The 23,850-nt window shown below is 40.1% G+C and overlaps 3 protein-coding genes across 3 annotated transcripts in view; 1 reads left to right on the top strand and 2 right to left on the bottom strand.

Annotated features, from left to right (window-relative positions):
- LOC129775160 (40S ribosomal protein S12, mitochondrial) overlaps positions 1-23,850 on the top strand; it is a 72,550-nt gene that overhangs the window by 31,648 nt on the left and 17,052 nt on the right. The gene's annotated exons all lie outside the window — the stretch shown is intronic.
- LOC129775157 (aminopeptidase N-like) lies at positions 10,148-13,330 on the bottom strand. The gene is made up of 3 exons (XM_055779517.1): positions 12,291-13,330; positions 11,866-12,206; positions 10,148-11,804 (listed from the first exon to the last, which is right to left on the bottom strand). Exons 1-3 carry the CDS (start codon positions 13,268-13,270, stop codon positions 10,318-10,320), a joined length of 2,808 nt encoding a protein of 935 aa, XP_055635492.1. The 5' UTR covers positions 13,271-13,330; the 3' UTR covers positions 10,148-10,317.
- Positions 13,442-16,397, bottom strand: LOC129775158 (aminopeptidase N-like). Its single transcript, XM_055779518.1, has 3 exons — positions 15,418-16,397; positions 15,018-15,358; positions 13,442-14,956 (listed from the first exon to the last, which is right to left on the bottom strand). The coding sequence occupies exons 1-3, from the start codon at positions 16,374-16,376 to the stop codon at positions 13,485-13,487; spliced, it is 2,772 nt and encodes a 923-aa protein (XP_055635493.1). The 5' UTR covers positions 16,377-16,397; the 3' UTR covers positions 13,442-13,484.

Below are 23,850 nucleotides of genomic sequence, written 5' to 3'. Positions count from 1 at the left end.
AAAATCTAGTGAGTCAGTCGATATTGCGTATGACCTCACGAAGAATATTGACTGGAGAAAATTTGCAGAATTAATATCTGAAGCAATCATTTCGATGCATGAACTTCCTCCCCTTGAAGAGTATAATTTTATATCAAGTTTGATTTACGATAGCGCACTTCAAGCTCAAAAGAAACGTGTACCGGCTACCACTTTCCGACGTCGTCCTCCATCACTTTGGTGGGACAAGGAATGTTCAAAGGTCTACCTTGAAAAATCATCCGCTTTCAAAAAATTCAGGAAAACTGGATTAGTGGAATGGTTTCGAAAGTACCAAGCTCTAGAAGCCAAACTAAAAAGTCTGATTAAAGCAAAAAAGCGTGGATATTGGCGGAAATTCGTCAATGGTTTGTCAAGGGAGACCGCTATGAGTACTCTTTGGGATACGGCTAGGAGAATGCGTGGCTGGAACCATACCAATGAAAGCGAGGAATACTCTGACCGTTGGATTTTCAAATTTGCAAGGAAGGTTTGTCCCGATTCTGTTCCTGCACAAAGCGTCGTACGCGATATTCCGCTCCAATGCGATTATGAGAATTTTTCGATGGTAGAATTCTCAATTGCCCTCCTCTCATGTAACAATTCAGCTCCGGGGTCGAACAAGATTAAATTCAACTTGTTGAAGAATCTTCCCGACTTGGCAAAACAGCGTTTGCTGAACTTGTTCAACAAGTTTCCGGAGCTGAATATTGTCCCGCATGACTGGAGACAAGTGAGAGTGATAGCCATACGAAAACCCAACAAGCCGGCTTGCGATCACAACTCGTATAGGCCGATTGCAATGTTATCCTGTATTCGCAAATTGTTAGAGAAAATGATTCTACTTCGTTTAGACAAGTGGGTCGAAACGAACAATTTGCTGTCAAATACGTAGTTTGGCTTCCGCCGAGGTAAAGGAACGAATGATTGTCTCGCGCTGCTATCTTCTGAAATCCAAATCGCATTTGCTCGCAAAGAACAAATGGCTTCCGTTTTTCTCGATATCAAAGGGGCATTTGATTCAGTTTTCATGGAAATTCTCTCAGAGAAGCTTCATAATCGTGGACTTTCACCAATTCTGAATAATTTTCTGTACAATTTACTGTCAGAAAAGCACATGAATTTCTCTCATGGCAACTCAAAATCTTCTCGTTACAGTTTTATGGGCCTACCGCAAGGCTCCTGCCTAAGCCCCCTCTTGTACAGTTTTTACGTCAATGATATGGATGATTGTCTAACTAGAGACTGCACGCTGAGACAACTTGCAGACGATGGAGTTATTTCCATCACGGGTACTAATCCCGTCGCTCTGCAAAAGTCGTTGCAAGATACCATGAATTCTCTACGGAGAAAACTGAAATGGTCGTTTTTTCTAGGAAGCACGAACCCGCCCAATTCCAGCTTTACCTATCCGGCAAAACGATCCAACACTCTATGTTTTTCAAATACCTGGGTGTATATTTTGATTCTAAATGTACCTGGGGGAGACACATTGCGTATTTGAAACAGAAATGCCAGCAAAGAATCAATTTTCTCCAAACAATTACCGGAACATGGTGGGGTGCGCATCCAGGAGACCTCATTCAGTTGTACAAAACAACGATATTATCAGTGTTAGAATATGGCAGTTTTTGCTTCCGATCAGCTGCCAGGATTCATATTCTCAAGCTGGAGAGAATACAATATCGTTGCTTGCGTATAGCCATGGGGTGTTTGCATTCGACACATACGATGAGTCTCGAAGTTTTGGCAGGAGTACCCCCGCTTACTCTTCGGTTCACAGAATTATCCTACAGATTTCTCATCCGTTGCAAGATCATGAATCCATTGGTGATTGATAACTTCGAAAATCTACTCCAACTGACTCCTCAGTCAAGTTTTATGTCTATATACCATGAGTACCTTACCCACGACGTGCACCCTTCACCAGGCATCTCCAACCAAGTTTGCTTCCCATACTTTTGCAATTCCTCTGTCATTTTTGATCTGTCCATGCGACAAAAAATCCATGGAATCCCAGATCACCTACGCTCCGATTCTATTCCGCCGATATTTTCGGCAGAATATGGGAAAGTTAGATCTGATAAAATGTTCTTTACTGACGGTTCATTCATAAACGGGTCCACTGGCTTCGGCATCTTCAATGAAAATTCCAGTGCCTCTTTCAAACTCAAAGATCCTTGTTCCGTGTATGTCGCAGAAATGGGTGCGATATACTATGCTCTAGGGATCATTGAAACACTGCCCATCGACCATTATTTTATTTTTTCAGACAGTCTCAGCTCAATAGAGGCAATCCGCTCAATGAAAGTTGATAAACGCTCATCTTATTTCCTAACAAGAATAAGACATCTATTGAGTGTTTTGGTCGAAAAATTATTCAAGATTACCTTAGCATGGGTCCCCTCTCATTGCTCGATTCCGGGGAATGAGAAAGCGGACTCGCTAGCTAAGGTGGGCGCTTCAGAAGGCACACTTTTTGAAAGGCAAATTGCCTATAATGAATTTTTTCACATTCCTCGTCAGGACACACTCGTTAGTTGGCAGCGCATGTGGAGTGAAGATGAGTTCGGTCGCTGGTTACACACGATTATTCCTAAGGTTTCGACGAAAGCTTGGTTTAAGGGATTGAATGTAGGTCGTGATTTCATTCGCGTGATATCTCGGCTTATGTCCAATCACTACAACCTAAACGCGCATCTCTATCGCATTGGGCTCGCAGCAAACAATCTTTGTGATTGTGGCGATGGCTACCACGACATCGAGCATGTTGTCTGGTCGTGTATCCGGTTCCATGCTGCTCGCTCTCAGCTCTCTAGAGCACTGAGAGCAAAAGGCAGACAATCGGATATCCCCGTCCGGGATATCTTAGGTAGCCGTGATCCTGATCTTCTGCTTCATCTATACCTGTTCCTCAGAAACGCCGATGTCAACGTTTAATGATGTTTCCTTCGTTGTGTCCCTGTTTCATATCCCTCCTATCCGATCTATAAACTTTTACTTAGTCGCGGCAATACATACACACACTCTTTACAGATACACGGGCCAAAGGTTGTGCAGTCCACTGATCATTCAACAAGAGCCAAAGGTTGTACCGCTCATGACAACTCTACACGAACTGATGAGTGACCATTCTATCCTGGATTCCTCGAGTCGAGAAAGACGCACCACGCTAGATATGGGGTACAGACTAGGGAGCGTTGCTGATTAATGGTCAGCTGCATCCCAATAGGAAGTAGCCCGTGTCGGGCACACGTATAGAGCATCGAAGACTGCAACATACCAATTATGAGAACACTTGTAATACTAACCTCGAGCCAACCGCGAGTAATCGGTTACATATTACTAACATAGTTGTAAGACAAAATTTGTCAAAATATTGGACTCCCGGCCCCGTCAGGCTAACGCCACATGTGCCTTAATAAAAAATATATTTTGGGAAAAAAAAAGAATGCTTAATTTCAAAGCAGCTAAACTTACATCCACACGCGGAATCATGTATGATTTTCGGTTTTTGTTTCCCTTTTCCACTTTTGATCAGTATTCATTGCCATAGGGTGGCTTAAATATTAAAGAGAATAACATGTAGAAGATGTTTCCATTCACAGAAATCTGAAATTCAAAATGTAACTATACAAATCAACCACCTGTCCATATTACCGCCACTGTCCGTATTACCCGCGGTTCCCCTACACGCAGATTGAGTCTATTTTGACTCACTCGTTATCTTGTTTCGTGCGATCCTTCCAAAGGAGTATTCATTCATTGAATGTTGTTTTCCACTCTTTGTTTTGTTATGTTCACTCTCAGTTCCGAATGAAGATGGTCGGAGAGTGAAAAATGATTCATTGTGCAATCTCACGATTGCTTGCTGCATTCTTTTTTTTTCAGAAACGTTTATTAATCAGACTCCATTACTTATTATCTAACGTTTACAGAGTCGAATTTCACCTTAAGATATAACTTAATTTCTATATAATTAAGACTAACAATTCAGTAATAACTAAATCTAACACTAGATTAATTGGACAGGATTTGGATTTAGGACTACGATGGAGCGAGTGGGGTAGTTTGGTTCGATGAGGAAGGAAGTCGAGGTATCATTTTTGACCGACCGAGATATCTTTTGAGAAATTGGTAAAGGGAAAGCTCAGGTTTGAGGTCAGCTGCATTCTTTTCGCCATGATTATTCCAAACAGATACAAAGGTGATTTATAATTTGGTGTGGAGAAATGAGCGAATGAATTTTTCCGTACTTGGTTGTGGTCACTAGTTGACGACGATCTCCCTAATAACGTAACTAATTTAGGATAAGTCATTGGTTTCGCTGATGACATAATCATTTTAGTGAGGGGTAAATGTGAGTACACTATTTCCAATAGAATGCCCTTAAGTACACACTCAAATTGTACAACTTGGAAGAAATTGGTGTTAGTTCTTCAAAAACAGTCATAATTCCATTTATCATTTCAAATTCCATTCCATAGTATAATATTCCATCTCTTAGATTGGGAGGAATACAATTGAAGCTTTCAAAACGAATCAAATATTTTGTTGTCATGCTTGACCAAAGCTAAATTGGAACGACCAGCAATATCTAAAGCCCAGACTGCGCTTTGGACTTGTAGTATATTCGGGAAAAAGTGGAGAATAAATCCGATAATGATTCACTGGAGACCCAGACTAACATATGCTTCACTACTGTGGTAGCTTAAGGCTACATAAATATCAACTCAGAAAAAACTCGATAAACTACGATGTCTGGCATGCAATGTTGACACATTTTAATCAGTTCCAGAGAGGTTAAAAATCTTTCTCATCTGTACTTTTTCGTCTAAAAATCTGTACCATCGAAAATATTCGTTGTAGAAATTTAGTATGAAAAATTATAGGAGGTTGTGTCCAAGATACGATCGCATTGTTGACGTAGAACTACGCTGTTACTTTATATAAGTCGCTTGTTTATACCTTGGGATATTATTCTATAATGCTGTGAAATTTTAGAAACAACTGCTTAGTAGACTAATCTCTGAAGTGGTTTTTTTCATTGTAGAATCTGTTGACGATAATTGATTGATGATTCATTCTTGCCCTCGCAAAACAATACACTAGCTGATCGTACGTCGCAATTTATTTCATGTCAATGCATTGAAAATTTATCTCAAACGCTATTCCGGTGGCCTTTTTTGCAATTGACATAGACTCGGCTACAGTCTATTATATACATGTTGCACCAGCACCATTATTCCACATCACATAACAATATATCTTTGGCACCGCATGGAAACAACAACAATGACAACACTTGCAAGTATCAAATATCATGCTACGTTATTTAGTATTGCCTCATCGTTCGTACAACGTAAATCAAGCGCCAAACAAGCGTTCGTCATAGCATGCATACAGAGCCATACATTGGTGACTTGAAACTACTAGGAATATAAACACTTCTCATCATTTTGCGCTATTCTCAAAAGAAACGCTTCTGTTAATATTACTGGCCTCGAAAAAGAGTTGCATTACTTTCTCATGCTAGAGAGAAGCGCAGCTGTCACCCTAAGTGGAGGAAGTTTTGTTACTGGCAAGTGAAACCTAATCACATACAAAATTCCAGAACGACATTTACTTTCTTGGTGACAAAACAAGCGAAATAAACTCTTTTTGTAATAACAACCAACGCATCAACGAAGCCCTTATGATGACGGAAAACAAACAATGTTAACTGCTTGGAAAAAGACTGAATTATGCCACACAGCTTGTGCTCTACTGTAACACGATGTGAATTCGCTGATGAGTTTGTCAAGAGCGACCGCCTTCACCACCAGCGGGGGAGCTTGATTTTGGTTGCTGCCTGGGTAACGGCGTTTACATTTTTGACCGACGCGCCGAAATCGCCTACTTCGCTGTTGTTCGATGCGGTGTCACACTCGCGAAGGCTCGGTTCAGAGCGAGCGCTATTCACTGCACCAACATCGCGTGCATCATTAGATGACGCTTGCCTCGAAATTTTATTGCCTCTGGCAATGCGCTCGTTTTTTGCAGGGCTCGAGCCTGCCTTCCTCTTTTTTTTTGGTCAAACACATTACGAGAAGCGTCTAATTTATGACGCGGAAAGAAAAACACACGATATAAATAACGGGAAAAAAGAACTGTAAAAAACCACACGACGATATCCAAGTTGGGTTACCACTGGTGGGGTCCAATCTTAGATCGAAGTGCAGCGAAAGCAAAGTAAACTGGATTGCTCAACAGTCCGATGCCTAATGAAAGTTTGCCTCACCGAGATCCACTGTTTATATTCTAGGCAAGTATTCCCCTTAATTCTTCTACTTTTTCTTTGTTCACGGAGACATTAAATCCTACGATTTCCCCTCCGTTGGTCGTCGATAAGTTGCTCTTTATTGACAGCTCTGTTTGGGAAAGCACACAAATGGACGGAACAAATGTATGGGAAAATGGAAACGTTAAAGTTTTCATGAATTTTAACCGTTTACAAACCAGGGGATTCTAATGTAAAACATATTAAACAAATCTTACGGAATTTCCGATTCGTTTAGTATGTAAATCGCCAAAATCCGTTCATGGCAAAAATAGTTATTAACGTTAACTTTATTTCATAAAAACGTGACCTGTTTTCTGATTTGGCACCGTTAATGAAAGACGTAGTTCTACGTCAAAAATACTATGTTTTTTACTACAAATACTACATTCACATTTTCAAGTCCTTCGTGTGTTTTATAATGTTTATACATAGTTTTTTTGAATCTAGCCAAGCGATACTGCGGCGTAAAAGACACATTAAGGACCGCACGTTTTGGGGCAAACTTGAACGCTTCATTTATTCGGATTCCACGAATGAGATCGTTTCCTTCGGTGTGGATGAGACGAGGCTGGTGGCTCGCTCGTAGGTCTTGTTAGATTCTAGGCATACCAAGTATTTAACCATCAAGTGTAGAAAGCACGGGTTATTTCGTGATCGATCCGTAACAGACGAAACGCGAAACACGAGAAAACTCGTGAGCGATCCGCAAAATTTCACACGCGAAAAAAATCTGTACCAATCTGTACTTTTTGACGAAAATTGGTACAGAATCTGTACCAAAAATAAAGAAAATATCTGTACCTTCCCAGAGAAATCTGTACACTGCTGGTATGCTTATCAATAACTGGAACAATGCCCAATGCGCACACTCCAAAGCCCTAGATGCTCTTTTATACCTTTTTTTTATTTTATAGCCTTGCATCAATAACTTGAAGCGGAAAAAGGTGTTTTTAGGCTGGAACGTGTAAACCATTTTTTAGAAGGAGATCTCACAGGGCATTTACAAATCCTGAAAGATTTTCCACTGAACCATAGTAGTAAGCATGAATGAAGACTGGGTGGAAACAAAGAGAAAAACTATGGATGGGTTATACCTATGATATAACCGCAAGGTTGACGTAGGACTGCCGTTGGCTTATCGTACTTCGAATGTTCCTTATTGGGTACGATATCGTCACTGTGCAGTGCTGTTGATTAAATTATTGATTAAACTAGTGAATGAATGAAACAATTTACGAATTCAATTGCAAACAAATCCCAATTTAGGTCAATTCATGCATTATGGTAGTGGTTATCGTAGCAAATAGTTATAATCAAACGATATGCGTAGAAGTTCGGTGAGCTGGCGACATGAAGGGGCATGCAGTCTTGAACAACCGAGCCAAAGCGTTGCATTTGTACCCGCTTTTGTAGACCGTGTTAGTAAAACGCATTCCGGAGTGTAAAAATGCATGGGAGTATAAAAGTACTGCCGAGATCTGGAATGCCGATTTTCCCAATTTATTGGTTTCGGAATCTGTGTTGAGAAAACACATTCCGGTTTGCAAAAACGCAAGCGATTACAAAAGTATGGCAGCTTGCATCTCATTTGCAATGCCAATTTTCCCAGGCTCCATGGTTTTAAAGTCTGTGTTAGGGAAACATTCCGATATGCAAAAGCGCAAACGAGTACGAAAGTATCCGCCGCTTCCATCTATTTTGCAATGCCGATTTCTACAGGCTCCATGGTTTAGAAGTCTATGTGTTTCCCTAACCATTCATTCCAACGATGGTACCTCAATCGCTGTTCAATTATAACTGTGTGAATATCCGAGCGGCGCTCGATTATATACCGATTGTGGATTTGAATACCCTGTTTTGAAAGCAATTTTAAGGCTATTGAAACAAGTTTTTGGATCAAAAAGTAACAAGTATATAACGCGTAGACATTTTATCTTTCGAATGGAGTGTTTATCATACCATTTCGTTCGGTTGTTTAGGAGCTATTAACGCTCAAAATCTCGGTCTCCGGCGTAACGCTTTCGTTTTCGAAACTTTGATTTTACACCCCGGTATAGAAATGAAAGACGTAGTCCTACGTCAAAAAATTAGTGTTCCCTTCAAAGTGATTGAGATAAAGGTCCTAAAACTCGTTAAAAAAAGCAACTAGTTTCTACTAACGGTGTTATTCTATACTGTGTGCCTGGTCACTGCGTTGTAGAAGGTTATGAAAAAGTCGATCTCTTAGCAAGATTTGGATATTCAACCAAATTCGTCGAGCCTGAGCCATTTTGTGTATTATCTATATCATACCTGAAATCAGAGGTGGATATATCGATGATTTAAGCTCACTGGAGAGCTCTTTTAACACCAAAACAATCCAAATTATTTATTACACCTTGTCACAGAATAACAAGCGGCCTACTCAGATTGAATATGGCAGATTTGAGTACACCGACCAAGATGATGAACGATAGGTGTTTCGTTCTTGACACTTTCAGGAGTTGACGTGAGACGAGTAGCGAGACGTACATTTCAGAATTATTTACTCTTTGTTTGGGTTTGTTGTTATGGTTTCATATCAACTCGCTGAGGGGAATAACTGAAGGAAAAAATAAGCAAGTATATATTCGTGAAAAATAGTGCACAACCTCTTCTAGCCAATTACTTGTAACAGCCCTTTCCGGATCTTCTGGACCTGGTAATCTCCTTCCCAGTATATGCACAGCATTCTGTTTATCCCTGATCGAAATCAGTGGAGCCACAATCAGCGTTATTTCTTGTCACCATCGCCGTAAGCTGATAGTACTCTTTTCCCCGCCGATGGGAGCCAAACAGAAGTCAATTTTGCTTGGAAAGAAAAGCATTGATTGCACAGCTAGAAGCGAAAAGATATACTAAAAACATCCTTCTGCACTGTTATGATTCGACAGTAAAGCGCGAGCAGTTATTTTGCCAACGAATGCATTTGTCACCAAAAGGTACGATTTGTTTTGCAAACAAATTTGTTTTTTCACGAGCAATGGCCGAACAGCAATTTTGACCTATAGTACAACGCCTTGACACCGACCGGACACTGTCCGAGCAAGTATCAAGTATCATTTTTCAACAGATGACGCCCCTAAAGTTGCACATATAGATGCAAGGCTATAAAATAAAAAAAGGTATAAGTTAAGTACTACTAATAAAAATGACGCAAGTAATACCTACATACGTTGAGAAGGCAGAATTTCCACTGGGAACGTTAGTAGTACTATTCAGTACTAATCATATTTACACAGAAATAATACTATGAAAGGTGAATCTCAAGAAAGCGATAAGGAAGTGAAATCACAGTTGCCTGCCCTCCCTAAGCATTAGTCATACTAATCATAGTTTATCGTGAGGTCACGCTACATACGATCAATTTCAATTTGTACAACTAAGGAAGAGAAGTTGTTCAGGCAGATCGAAGCGAGTGGCTGATTAACTCTCTAGCAATAAAGTTGGTTCGTGTCGGTTTTGTTTCGCTCGACTCCCGTCTCGTTTGCAAAGACGCGTTCTGAGAGTCAAATTTACCGGTTGTTGTGATTTGTACACAAACCTCAAATAACATTTTAAATTATGCAAGTAATACTACGTTGAGACTGTAAAGTTTGTCTCGGAACACCTCCGCGGATCATCCACGATTATTTTTTTAGCTTTTGGCTAAAAATCTCTGTTGAAAAAAACTCTCAAAAAGCAGATTTAATCCTCCTGTAACGTATCGGTCAGATCTAGCTAGCTCCTCTTAGAGTAAGGCCATGGATATCAAAATTTAATTTCACATAAACTGACTCAATTATCCGATGATTTTTCCATGGTTACAATCCATCACCTGTATTCAATTTTTAGAAGTTTTTTTTTATTCTATTTCATACACGTATTTGAATTTAACCATTTCTAAGCTTCTCTAATTCGTGATGATTTTGATTTGAATAATGTATCGTCCTCAATTCGGCGGTTAATATTCACTTACTTCACTCTCTGTAACTGATGCTTCCCTTCTTACTGGATGCCACGAAAAATTCTTCAACCACTAGACCTTCCAGTGTGTTGAACCAAGCCACTTTCTCAGTCACGATGGTTCGCGCCGATTGGACACTGCTTGGGCTAATCTTATTCTCTTGTTTACTAAGAAGCGCTTCTAGCAGCTGGTTTTCCGCTACGTTGTTGGTTCTCGATGCTATGTTCGTGACGGCGTTGTTCAGAACGCTTTGACCCAATCGGGCAATGAAATCATTGATTTGCTTATCATCCATAAGAAATTCGATAAGAACATCGACACCCACGCGGTTCGTCGAATAAACAGCAGACACAATTTGGGTGCGTTCGATTTCGAGGAAGTTAAAGGCACCACTATTGCCGACGGCGGTTGTCAGGAGAGCTTTGAGGAAGGGTTTGCTCTGGGAGCAGCCCAGAGAATCGATCAGTAGCGAGCGTTCGGCTTGGTTCCGCGAGACACGCAGTCTTTCGTACATCCACGTAAACTCTGGCTCTCCGGAAGAATGCAAACCGTAGCAGTAGACGACGCTCGCAATGTCCGGGTGAACCGGTGTGTTTCTTTGGACAGCTTGTTTGAGGGTAGCTTCCGTTCGGCGCATGCAATCCTGTTTTCCAATGCGACAGGCCCAGGTAGATATGGATTGCTTCAAGTACTTCTGCAGCAAAGTTTCGTTCCGCGGCACGGTGTCTATTGGTAAGTTGACATAGACTGATTCGAGAATCTCTTCGGTGAATAGCAGGAAGTGTTCATGTATTGGAGTTCCACGAAGTTTATTGTTAAAATAGGTGAGTATGGAGCTAGCCGCTGCCCATGGAGGGTATTCGTGTTCTTTCTTGAGATACGTCAAAAGTTCTAAGGGTAACGCCATGTCTAGGCGATCAGCGCGAGCGAGATTGAATGCATCATTTATCAGCTGTGCTCGATTCTGGACATGGATCGCAGAGGGATCTCTTTGGAGAGCCTTGATAATCAAGCTCCAGTTTTCCAAATCGTAATTTACCCGGTAGTATCCAGTTTGTTGCTTGTTGAAAATAATCCATTCGTAGGAAGATGCTGATGTGGATAACTTCGTTCCTTTCGAAGATAGCCATTCGAATTCTAGGATACTGAAATCTGGTTTAGTCTCTGTGGCGTAATTGTACGGAATGTGGTAAACATGATCGTTCGGCATCTGTCTATCATCGAAGAATCTCTCCTGAGATAGGTAGATAATCCCATTCTTGTAATCGCGACGGACGGTTAGCAGTGGATAGCCGGGTTCGGTGGTCCACGAATCCATTAACTGTTGAACGGTTAACGATTTTGGGAAGAGATTTTTCCCATTGACAGCTGTCTGCAAGCCTTCGTACAGGTGCTGTGCAGTGATTGCGTCAAGTTCATTGCTCATCAAGTACGAAAGCAAACCCTCCCTCCAGTTATCGTCTTGGAATGCAACTCGGAACATGTTCAAAACACTTCCAGCTGTTAACAGATAGAAAAATTATTCAAATTTGCTCGTCAATGCTTCCATAGTGCTGCTTACCCTTCCCGTACGCCACCGTGTCAAACAATCCCGCAATCTCACTAGGACTAGCCGCATTCGAGGTCATTGGCCGAGTGTATTCCTTGGTATCGACGCCGAGTGCATTGTGTACCACCTGTACGTTCCAGAGATCCCAGTAACCATCCTCCGGATAAGCCAGCTGGGCGGCATAGTATTCATATACCGTCGCAAAGCCTTCACTTAACCATAGATAATCCCACCAGAGCGGGGTAACCAAGTTCCCGAACCACTGATGAGCAAATTCATGGGCGATTATTGTGGTGACACTCTTCTTATTGCGATAGGTGTTTATCGTGGGGTTGAACAAAAGCACGGGTTCTCTGGAATGATATGTAATGTCTTATCTGAAACAATGAATGCTTTTTTTTCTTGCTATCGTCATTCGACTTATTACGCTCACTTACCCATATGCAACTAAACCCCAGTTCTCCATGGCACCGGTCCCGCGGTCCGGAATTGCAATCTGGGTCATTTTGGGCATATATTTCGTGTAGTCGACTCCGGTGTACTCGCCGAGCACGTTCAAAATATCAACCCCAGTGTTCAGCGGATATTCGGTCTCTTCAAACATATTTGGTCTTGCGTAGACCGTGTGGATACCTTTGCTCCGAATGCGGAAGTTTGACACAGCGAATGCCAACAGATAGGTGGACATTGGGGTTGACTTTTTGAATGTGGTCTTCACATAGTCTGGATTATCTACGTCTGCAACTACCTCCCCATCTTGAGGCATATTCGAGACGGCGTGGTAATCCTTGTGATGTATCATCGAGAGTGTGAATGTGGCTTTAAGTTTGGGTTCATCGTAGCAAGGAAAGGCAGATCTGGCGTGTGTTGGCTCAAACTTGCTGGAGGCCAAATAGTGACGTTTGCCATTGTCGTCTAAATATGATGATGCGAAAAATCCCATATTATTATTATTCTGAAGCACCCCACTGAACTCGATTTTGACCACATAATTGCCTACGGACAGAAACTGGCCACTGGTGATGACAAAATGTTGCGTTCGATTGTCCATTTCAAAGTCTGGCGTTCCTATGAGGACCTGCTCCTCGCTTTGATCGGACACTCTGAACAGACTCATCTTGGAGATCGTCAACTGCCGGTTGTGAACCGTAATTCTATCGGTTACTTCGAGTAGATTCAAGAAAATCTCCACCACACCTTGGAACTGACGATTATTTTCATGAATTGCCGTGCTCAACTGTAGATTATAATGATACGGAGTCGATGTTACGGGAAGTCGATAACTTTCATCGACAAGCTGCAGAAAGTTTGTTACGGGTTCTGGTTCTAGATCCCCCTCAAGCTTTCTCCATAGCGGGTTATTCGCGGACACGCGCAATATCAGTGCACAGAATAATAATAATCGTCCGAAACCCATTTTAAACTACTCGAAGAACCAGTTCGGAACGAAACGACAGCAGCAGTAAAACTGATTCCCATAAGCTTAAGTGCGCCTATTTATTGGGCAATTCTAGTCGGTCATAAATTGGTTGATAAGATATACAAAGTCTCTTTTAACGAGACAGGCTTCGGATTCAATGAGTAAAACTTATCAACAGCTACCGTGCTGTTTATTTACGTAAAATCTAAGATTATCGCTTGTCATGATATTGTTCGAGGAATTCGGTCACAATCAAACCCTCAAGACTTTCGTGCCAATCTAAGTTCTCTTTGAACTTATCGTATGCACTTTTTATCACCTCTTCCGATACTAGCGTTCCGACCTTATCCAGCAGTTGCTTCAGTTCATCAAACTCTTCCACAGTGTTTGTACGCGATGCGATATTGCTGATGGCATCATTGAACGCAGACTGTCCAAGCAACCGGATAACATCCTCCGCCACATTCCGATCGTTCAAAAAACGAATCACTGCGTCAACGCCCGTCCGACCTGATGTGTAAACGGAATGTAACATCCGCACGCGCTCACTTTCGTAGTAATTGATTTCCTCCGCAGCGCTGATCGACGAGGCTAGGAAAGTCTTCAGGTGATCCGCTTTTTGGGCACATCCAATAGCGTCGATGAGAGCCATCCGTTCGGCGGCATTGTTTGATATCAACATGCGATTCAACAACCACGAAAATTCATCATTCGTTGCGTGCTGGATACCATAGCAATAGATCACAGACGAAACATCCGGATGTGTTCCAACATTGGCATTGACAGCTGTTTTGAAAGTTTCTTGTGCTTTTGTCATACAATCAGCATAGTAGGTTCTACAAGCCCATGTTGAGATAAGTCGTCTGAAATAATTTCTTATCAAGGTTCCGTCATCATCTACAGATTCAATCTGTATGGATGGATAGTGCTGTCCGATCAAAAAGTGAACGAAGGATTCGAATCCCTCATAGTGAACAGTTCCGCGCAGCTTGCCGAACAGATAGACCAATACGTTATCTGCAGCGGCCCATGGCAGATACTCCTGATCGCCAGCGACAGCTGTCAGTAAACGCAGAACAACTCCAAAATCTAGAAGATCAGCACGAGCAAGGTTAAACGCATCATCGATCAACTGGGCGCGATTGTTTGGATGGACGCTACTCGATGAGACTATCAAAGCATCAGTGATCAGTTCCCAATTGCGCGTGTCATAATTGACACGATAAAATCCGAACTGTTGACGATTGAAAATTAACCATTGCCCAGGATCAGCAGCATCGATCGTAATCTCAGCCGCTTTCGTAGTCAACCACTCAAAGCTAGCCAGTTCAAAGTTCTGATCGCGTTGGTTGGCTACATTATAAGGGAGGTGCCAAACATGATCATTGGGCACTCTTTTGTCATTTAGGAATCGTTCCTGGGATATGATCACTTTCTTAGTATGATAGTTTCGCCGAACGTTTAGAACAGGATAGCCTGCCACAGTTATCCACGATTCCATGATCGTCTTAATTGTCATGTTATCTGGAATGTTGTTTTCTCGAGAGATTGTGTTCTCTAAGGCAGCATACAAATCATCTGGCTTCGCAGCAGACAGTTGACTGGATAAGAGGTATTCTTTAATAGCAGCCCTCCATTTATCATCTCCTATGATGATTCGAAACATGTTTAGAACACTCCCAGCTGGAAGTAATGGCTAATATGAACTAGGCGACTGAATTCTACAAATGCAGAGCTTACATACCCTTCTCATAAGCAACCCTATCGAACAGCGCAGAGATCGCAGCAGGCGAATCAGCATTCCAATCCATGGGTCGTGTCGTTTCGCTAGCATCCGTCCCCAACGCCAACTGGTGAACCTCTACTTGGAAGAGATCCATGTAAGCCTGATCTGGAATCGCCAGTTGTGCTCCATAGTAACCATACAAGGTAGCGAATCCTTCATTGAGCCAAATATATTGCCACCAATCGGTGGTCACAAGATTTCCGAACCATTGATGGGCATACTCGTGTGCAATCGTAGTAACTATATACTTCTGATTGTGGAAAGCATTCCGTTCTGGGTTGAATAACAATCCTGGTTCACTGTGGAAGGGTTAAACAAAATTGTAAGTCCACATTAGAGTAAATTGTGTATAACGTACCCATAAGTAACTAATCCCCAATTTTCCATCGCTCCAGCTCCCCAATCCGGAACAGCGATCTGTCCCAGTTTTGGCATGTAGTTATAGTAGGAAACACCCGTGTGAAAATTTAAGGCGTCCAATATCTTCTTACCCACTTGAAGCGCGAATGCAGTTTCGCGAATGGCATTCGACCGGGCATGGATTTGCTGTTGACCCAAGCTTTTGGTTTCGAAATCAGACACTACAAACGCCACCAAATAGGTGGACATTAGCGGCGTCTTCTTGAATCTGCTGGTTACATAATCCATGTCTACCACCTCAAGATCGTCCATAGGCATGTTGGACACAGCATTGTACGTTCTGTGGTGAGTTATCGATACGGAGAAGGTGGCCTTTAGTGTCGGTTCGTCGTAGCACGGAAAGGCCATACGAGCACGTGTCGGTTCGAATTGGGTAGACGCAATGGATCGTCGGTGGTTGGTCTCGTCGCGGTAGAATTTCATGAAAAACCCATTCGAGGTTGGATACTGCAGTTTTCCAGTGTAGTCGATGCTAAGAAGGTAGGTTCCTATGCTGAGAAGTGATGCACATTGGAATACAAAATGTTCCGTTCGTTCGTCATGGTATCCGTTCGGTTGATCAATCTTCACTAAATCATCGTTTTGAACGTGGTACAGCGTCGCAGCGAGGATGGATAACCCACGATTGTGCACAGTAATCTTATCAGTTCGTTGAACTACATTCACCTGTATATCTACGCTTCCCTGGAAGTCCGTAACGCCTTCGTGCACTGCAGTTCTAAGATGGATCGTGTAGTGAGTGGGGAAGGTTTCGTTTGGGAGCCGAAAGCTTTCGTCAACTTCTTGATTATCCTCTAGTTTTGAGTTTTCTCTTCTAGTAAATGGGAATGACGCGTGGTATTCCGCATTTACAGCTACCAGTAGCACTTTGACTAATACCAGTTCCGTGAGCAGCATCGCGAAGCTTTAACCGCGAAGTGTACGCGTAACAGAACTAAATCTTTGATTATGTCATGAAGGTTATTTATACCAATGAGATAAACTTTGCTGGCGTTGCTTATCTCATGAGAAAAATCACTGATTGTGATTTGAATTGAACCAAAATGCACGCTTATCTTGCTGTTACCGTTATGAACACGCATATTATTGACGTATTATTGGAGCGATAGGGGTATCAGTTTGCATGTATTTTAGCAAATAACAGTTTTGCATCTACACCGTGTATCGCGTGCGAAAATAAGATAAATATGATTGGAGTACGAATGTGTTCAAAAATTAATCCATCTTCTAATCAGATAAATAGATCAATAAAAAAATCGCAGCATTTCAAACATGAATTCAATTCTGGATACGAAAAATGTGAATCAGTGAATTGGTGCGTCTAATGGATACAGTTGACGTTATCAAATAACCCATGTGAACATTATAAAAACATATTACTTTCATGACATGAGACCGCGCGTTGCCATGAACACACTTTATCACATATCAGCTCGTGTTTTGGTATTTTTTTCGAAATGCACGGCCCAATTGTAACTCATGGTAAACAACACCCTCTTAGTCTTACCGGACGTCTCTTGGTCTCGACTCATAGAGCACCAAATTTTCTTGTTTATTATCATTCCTCTCAATTGCACAAAAAAGCTTGTTGAGTTACTCGCAATGCTTCCACTACTTTTTATGCGTTAAACGCTGATATTCGAGTTAAAGTAAGCTTCTAATTCTTCGTCATCGAGCTTTTTTAGCCAACCGCGGTACAACTTCCTGGCGCGTGATTTGGCCACCGTATTCTGCTTATCGATTCGGTTAGGTACCTTTTACGCGTTTTTTTGTGTGGTTTTTTTTTTGGCGGATTTTCCAATTAACGCGGTTTTTTACCCGGAACTCGCGTAAAAAAAACCAATGCAATATCACATCTCTCCCACAGCTCACATTTTTCTCTCATGTTCCTTCAGAGCATATTACGGTAATTAGTGCTTGTTACGGAGCTTACCGCTTAGTGCCGCACCTTGTCACGATTCTTACGTGGATTTTTATTTTTTATTTTATTTTTTATTGTTATTGTCGTCAATCAAAATTGTAGACCAATACATTCTTAATACTACTTAAAACTACTTACTTAAAACTAGAAAAAAAACTAAAGAGAGCTGGCTGGATAATTTATCCGTTTAATCCAAAAGACGATTTTAACAAGTTACATAATCAACAAATTTTTATTTATTTATTTATTTATTTATTTCGTCAAACCAGCGTAGACCAAATATTACAGTGAAATTTAACTATATCTTATTCTATTCAGATAGTCTTTAAGCATTGACCTTGACATGGTTACATCAATTATTTCACTGTGTTCGTTACAGAGGATGATCATACGATTAATAGGACTATATTTGGCATAATTCTTTCTTCGGTAATCTATGTAGAAAATGTTAGGGTTTTTCAGGTGCCTAATCGGTGCGTAAAAATTTAGGTTTCCTAATATTTCTTCTGAGTCCACTCGTTGTGATATGATGTCAATAATAAATATAATCATGGCAGAGTTCCGACGTTCTTTTAAGCTTTTCATATTGTTTAGCATGCAACGTGCCTCATATGGTGGGAGATGGTATGAAGACCAGCCTAGTGTACGAAGTGCAAATAATAAAAATTGTTTTTGTACAGATTCAATTCTGTCTTCGTGTGAAGTTATGTAGGGGGACCATACAATACTACAGTATTCGAGAATTGATCTGACGTATGTTATATACAATGTTTTTATTGTGTACGGATCGTGGAAATGCTAACTAAATCGTTTGATGAAGCTCAACATATTATTTGCTCTATGGATGATTGTATTATAATGATCAACGAAGGTTAGTTTTGAATCTAAGACCACGCGTAAGTCTCTTACTCGTTGACATCTACTGATGGGTTGATTTCCCAGCTTAACACCATTGTTCAATGGTGTTCTTCTTCTTGTAAAAGTCATCAAAGTGCATTTCCTAACATTGAGCTGTAATAAACTCTTAGTGCACCAATTATAAACTATGTTAACTTCATTTTGGAATGTTTGAGAGTTTTTTTCATTCTTTATTTCCATATACAGCTTCATATCATCTGCGTAGATAAATGCCTTAACACTGTTAAGAAAAACGCAAACGTCATTAACAAATTTTAGGTGTTGGGTAACGGGGAGCCCGCCGGGCGGTACAACGGGACAGGGTTTTTACGGGCAGCAATTCGTGAATGTCTTTCCCTGTCTACTTAGCTCTGGACGGTCCAACAGTGGTACTGCACGTGCATCGCCAGAAGAGTGTACAAATTACTAGGGAATCTTCTAGCAACAGCAGATGACCTCATTCGTGAGGAAAACCGAACTATAGCTACCAGTAACCAACAAAATTGCAGGAAAAAATTACAGGTTTTCGGAAGCGAGCAACACTTAAATTTTTACTTCCGTTATACATAAGGATAGTCCCATTTGATGTCTATCATTAGGTGACATGGATTTTTTTAACGCGTATTTTTGAATTAACGCGGATTTTTCAATTAACGCGGTTTTTTACGAAGTACGTATCCCCCGCGTAAAAAACCTGGGTGTAAATGAATTCGAAAGGTACGGATTGCGCAAGATCAAGTAATCCCTCACCTTCATTACTTTCACGGGGTCGGTCGTCTTTGCTTTTCTTCCGCTGTCAGCTCGCCACTGGGTCGTCTGGGTCCCCTTGAACGATTTTACCACACGGGACACGGTCGATTTCCAACTGTTTCGCATATTTTGACGTAGGGTTACGTCTTTCGGGAACATATTGGGGTACAAATTGAAAATCGAAAATCGAGCACATCGTGAAAATTGTCCAATTTCAAACGCTTATTGCTCAGTCATTTCATGATGGATTAATGAGATTTTCGCGTCAATCGATTTCGGCACTCCATAACAATTTTTTATATTGAAGTAAATAATATTTGTCATGAAGCTAACTATCGAACAATTGAAAAATCTCAACTCCTATCCTAACGGAAATAACCACTTCTGATTGGTCGAAATTGACGACACATGCGGCGGATCCCTAACAGAGACATCAAAACCAAGTTGCCTGGGGGAAATCGGCATTGCAAATACATGAAAGTAGGGTGAACTTTTGTTACTACCGAAATGTATTCCCTAACAGAGACATCAAACCAAGCTGCCTGGAGGAAATCGACATTGCAAATACATGAAAATAGGGGGAGCTTTTGTTTCTTCCGAAATGTATTCCTTAACGGAGACATCTAAACCAAACTGCCTGAGGAAATCGGCATTGCACATATATGCATGTCAGGGGTATTTTTATATTGCAAGCGAGGTGAGTGATACGATAAATTCTAGCAAATAAAATTTTTATTTGGGACTTGAATGTTGGTTGCTTCGTGAAATTTCATATCAATGATCGATCGTTTATTGTGAAAAATTTAGCACAAGTGTGAGTATGATGTATGGTAACAGCTGTGTTGAAAATGACTTGATAGTTAATACGGCAGGAAAATTGGAAAAGTGAAGATATATTAGAAAAAGTGATTTTCCATATGCTCTACATATAGTATTAATTGTTATTGTCCAATTAAAATTCGCATTGGGTTGAATAAACACCCAGAAAGTAAAAAAATATAAAAGAAAATTACCTTTTCCATTTCAAATAAGTTTTTTCTATATCAAAGAAAAATTGATAATTGTGTATGTCGGTATTATCTTATATTACATTGGTGAGTTTTTTTATTTATTTCATCCATACATAACACAGGAGCCATCTCGTCTAGGATCACAAAGGGCAGTTTTCATCATATCTCGTTCCACTTCGGTATCTTTTATCTGATACGCACCATCCAACGACTGTTTACCATCCTTGTGTCATCATCACTCGGTAAACACTGGTGGAGTGAACAAACCATACCCAACAACCAAACAAAACGGCCCTTTTCAGGGCCACCAAATCATTATCGAAGAGTTTTTTCAAACATATGCAAAATCAACAGATAGCCTAACGGAATCCTACGTCAACTATGCGGTCGTGTCTCGGACACGATCCTCCTGTGACTTTTTTTGTCAAAGTACTTCTTGCTTGGAAGCCTTCTCGATAACCACTTGATAGATTGTCGTTGACGAAATTTTGCACATGTAAACATTACACTTTAAACTAGTTTTTCCCAAAATTTCATCAAATTTTTCTATAAAATGTTATGCACAAAAGTAAGTGTTGCATTTTTTGAGAACAATTATAAATAAAAGATAACAATATGTTATTTTTCTACAGTATTACTTTGAAAAAAGAACACACATTGTGATGTAGGAAAAAAAACCATTTGATTGAACCTATACAAAAAAAAGGCCGGATTATGATGTACATTATATATTAGCCATTTCATGTCAAACCGATATAGCGGTTCTCATAAATTTCGTAGATTCAAGAAAAAATAGAGCGCCCTCTAGTCCAAAACCATGAAAACAATAACAACGACTACAATCAATAATTACTAAAATAAAATCCTTTTTTGCGAGTTCAATAGTTTTTTAAAAAAAGACTAGTCTATTGGCTTCAATTTGATATGTCGATCATCTAAATCGGTTCAAAAGTTTTTTAAAAAATCCATTTTTAGGAAAACGTGGAAAAAATTGATTTTTCGAACCACCCTAAAATGGAAATGGGCATCATAATAAAAAATACGACTCTAATGTTTCGCGATGAAAAACAAAATTACCACTTTTGACGAAAATCTGAGAACCGAATATCGGTTTGACATGGAATAGCTGATACACATTAGGTTGAAGAGAAAGTAATCCATTATTTTTGCGTGAAATTCAAAACTTTTTTTTTAATATGCTGCGATATGTCCGATTTGAGTCAAATATCGTTTTTTTTGTTAAATTTGTTTCCATTCTAAAGGTAGCTTCATAATACTTCTCTTGGTCCTGGGCTTGGTCCTGATTGGCAAAAAACTCTAACAATAGATTTTTACAATCTTCTCTTGATCCCAATTTCTTATCACTCAGGAAGTTTTGCAATGCGAGAAAAAGGTGCTAATCGCTTGGTACCAGGTCCGGACTATATAATGGATGCATCCAAACATCCCAATCAAGCTCCGGGAATTGTGTGGCTTTGAGTTGTCCTGATGGAACACAACACCTTTTCTGTTGGCCAATGTTGGTGGATGAAATGTCACCGTTCCAACGGGCCTAAACTTGAAATTGTATGATCGATACTACGTGAGATATTGATCACTGAATCCAACTGCCGAGAAAACAATAGATTACTTTTTCCGACATTCTTTACGGCAATAATCAAGATTACACCAATGGCTTTCGTTAAAATGAATGTTTACAGCTTGATTGTTATTATGTTCAACGTGAGCACGCTGACCTATTAGGATAGGCCTGTGTTCAAAATCTTTGCGAGCGTTCTTGTAAGAAATTGCTCGAAATGTTTGCAGTGCGATTTGAGGAAGAAAAGTTATAGGTTTTGTTTTGGATACTTTCTAGATCGCATTTAACTCCGGGATATTACAGTACAACATGTAGGTAGAATACAAAAAGTTTACTCTCTTCGGATTCGTACTTTATTGGAATATAGGTTATTTCTGAATGACTGGACAGATAGTTGAACGACATTCCTGCAAGTGAAAAACTAAACCCAAACATGCAAATCCGAGAACAATAAAAATCTAATCTAAATGTAAATGAATCCACGGCCTGAAGAATACCACAAAATGCAATATGTAGTGGGTCCAATTGGACAGGATGCAAATAAAAGAATGAGAGAGAGTAGAGTAGATGCACGTGTGCATCATCGAACCAATTGTTGGCGTGTTGTTATTCTTTCATCCTCCTCTCGCCCCCTGAATGCACATTCCGACAGGATTTTACAAATTGAACTTTTACGGTGCCCTTTCGTTTAAACATTCCCGCGTGGACAATTTGGGCTTGCTGGAGTGGTGTGAGAACAAAGTGACCCTTCCCAGAGCGAACAATACAAATGCGTGCAGTCCAATTGGGATTGAGTGAAAAGTTCGTCGGTCAGTTCACACATTTATGTGTGTGCAAATACATAATACCGCTAGAGCTATTGTAATTTTTTAATTAGTTTTCTGGTCAACGTGGACGACATGGAAAAAGAGTTTTGCCTGCAGGTGTTAAAATTGTTCCATTCGGTTCGCGAATGGTGTAAATTGATTTAGTCAATTTTCAAAATTCAGATGAATGAAGAATATTTTTTCATTTTTGAATATGTAAAAAAGCGATATATCCAAGAAAAATTCAAGTATGTTCTACTAAATCAGACCATTTACGATGCATCACATAAAGGTGCTTTCATTTGCAAATGTCTAAAAAGTTTAAAAATTCGTTACGTATCTGTAAAAAATCCTCAGCTTTCAAGAGAAAATATCCCGAAACCATGTAAACTATAAAAAACAGATGCAACCAATAATTACGAAAACAAAATCCAAAATTTTTGCAAGTCTGATATTTTTTTCAAAAAAGACTAGCTAATTGACTTTGACTAGGTGTGCTTATCCAGCAGTTTTTTTTTTCGAATTTCCCCAACTTTTTCAAAAATTTGGTTTGCATCTCTGAGAACAGCATGAAGGATTATATGAGCACTTCAAACGAAATTCATTTAGTCCGATAGCAGACGAGTCTACTGACGTTTCATCGAAGAAGTCGTTAGCGTTGATCGCACACACGTTCTTTTGGAAGGAAGATACACGCCATGTTAAATACTGCTTCTACGACTTGATTGAAGTTATTGAAACTGACTCCAAAACGCTCTACGAGACTGTGATTATCAACAACGCACAGTTCGATCATGAAAATTATGTCAGTTTGGATAATGTTTATGCAGGTGCCGCGACTGAAATGTAGAGCAATGAAAATTTGTCCGTATATATAATTTCAGACAACGTCGTAGCTGATTTTAAGATCGATTCGATAAGTTTTTATATTGCACTCTGCAATCAAATTCTAAAACGGTTTAATTTCAATGATCCTTTGATCACCAACATGACGATAGTTGATTCAACTAATGTTATAGAAAGGAAGCATATGTCAATTGTTCCCTTCCTACAAAGTCATCAGAATAATGGCAATTGTAATTATATTCAGGATATCGATAATTCATTTAGGGATATCCGAAACCTGGATTTTATTGACTTCAAGAGAAAAAACATTTCTGATTCTGCCGTATTCCTAAGCAACCGTTGAATGATTGTTTTCAGAATATAATTTGAACGAAATAAAACTTATTAATAGAACAAGAACATAAACTGTGCGAGAAATTCTAGCCTTCAAACATTATGTAGACATGCATGAAGAACAGTCAGAATTACCTAGAATGACATAAAATGGAAAACAAAAGTATTATCTTAAAATGTATGATCACAAACAGGATCAATAAAATTAAAAATTACCTATTAACGCCAC

The sequence above is a fragment of the Toxorhynchites rutilus genome, chromosome 3 (assembly GCF_029784135.1).
Source record: "Toxorhynchites rutilus septentrionalis strain SRP chromosome 3, ASM2978413v1, whole genome shotgun sequence".
Taxonomy (NCBI): Eukaryota; Metazoa; Arthropoda; class Insecta; order Diptera; family Culicidae; genus Toxorhynchites; species Toxorhynchites rutilus.
The sequence above is the reverse complement of the archived record's forward strand: the minus strand, read 5'-3'. Positions and strand labels throughout refer to the sequence as shown.

Excerpts from the sequence above, each read along its gene's own strand:
- LOC129775157 (XM_055779517.1), bottom strand. The coding sequence starts at position 13,270 with ATGGGTTTCGGACGATTATTATTATTCTGTGCACTGATATTGCGCGTG. Across the intron at positions 12,207-12,290 it reads TGGGGTTTAGTTGCATATGG|AGAACCCGTGCTTTTGTTCA; the intron begins GTAAGTGAGCGT and ends ATATCATTCCAG. Across the intron at positions 11,805-11,865 it reads CACGGTGGCGTACGGGAAGG|CTGGAAGTGTTTTGAACATG; the intron begins GTAAGCAGCACT and ends ATCTGTTAACAG.
- LOC129775158 (XM_055779518.1), bottom strand. The coding sequence starts at position 16,376 with ATGCTGCTCACGGAACTGGTATTAGTCAAAGTGCTACTGGTAGCTGTA. Across the intron at positions 15,359-15,417 it reads TGGGGATTAGTTACTTATGG|TGAACCAGGATTGTTATTCA; the intron begins GTACGTTATACA and ends ACCCTTCCACAG. Across the intron at positions 14,957-15,017 it reads TAGGGTTGCTTATGAGAAGG|CTGGGAGTGTTCTAAACATG; the intron begins GTATGTAAGCTC and ends CATTACTTCCAG.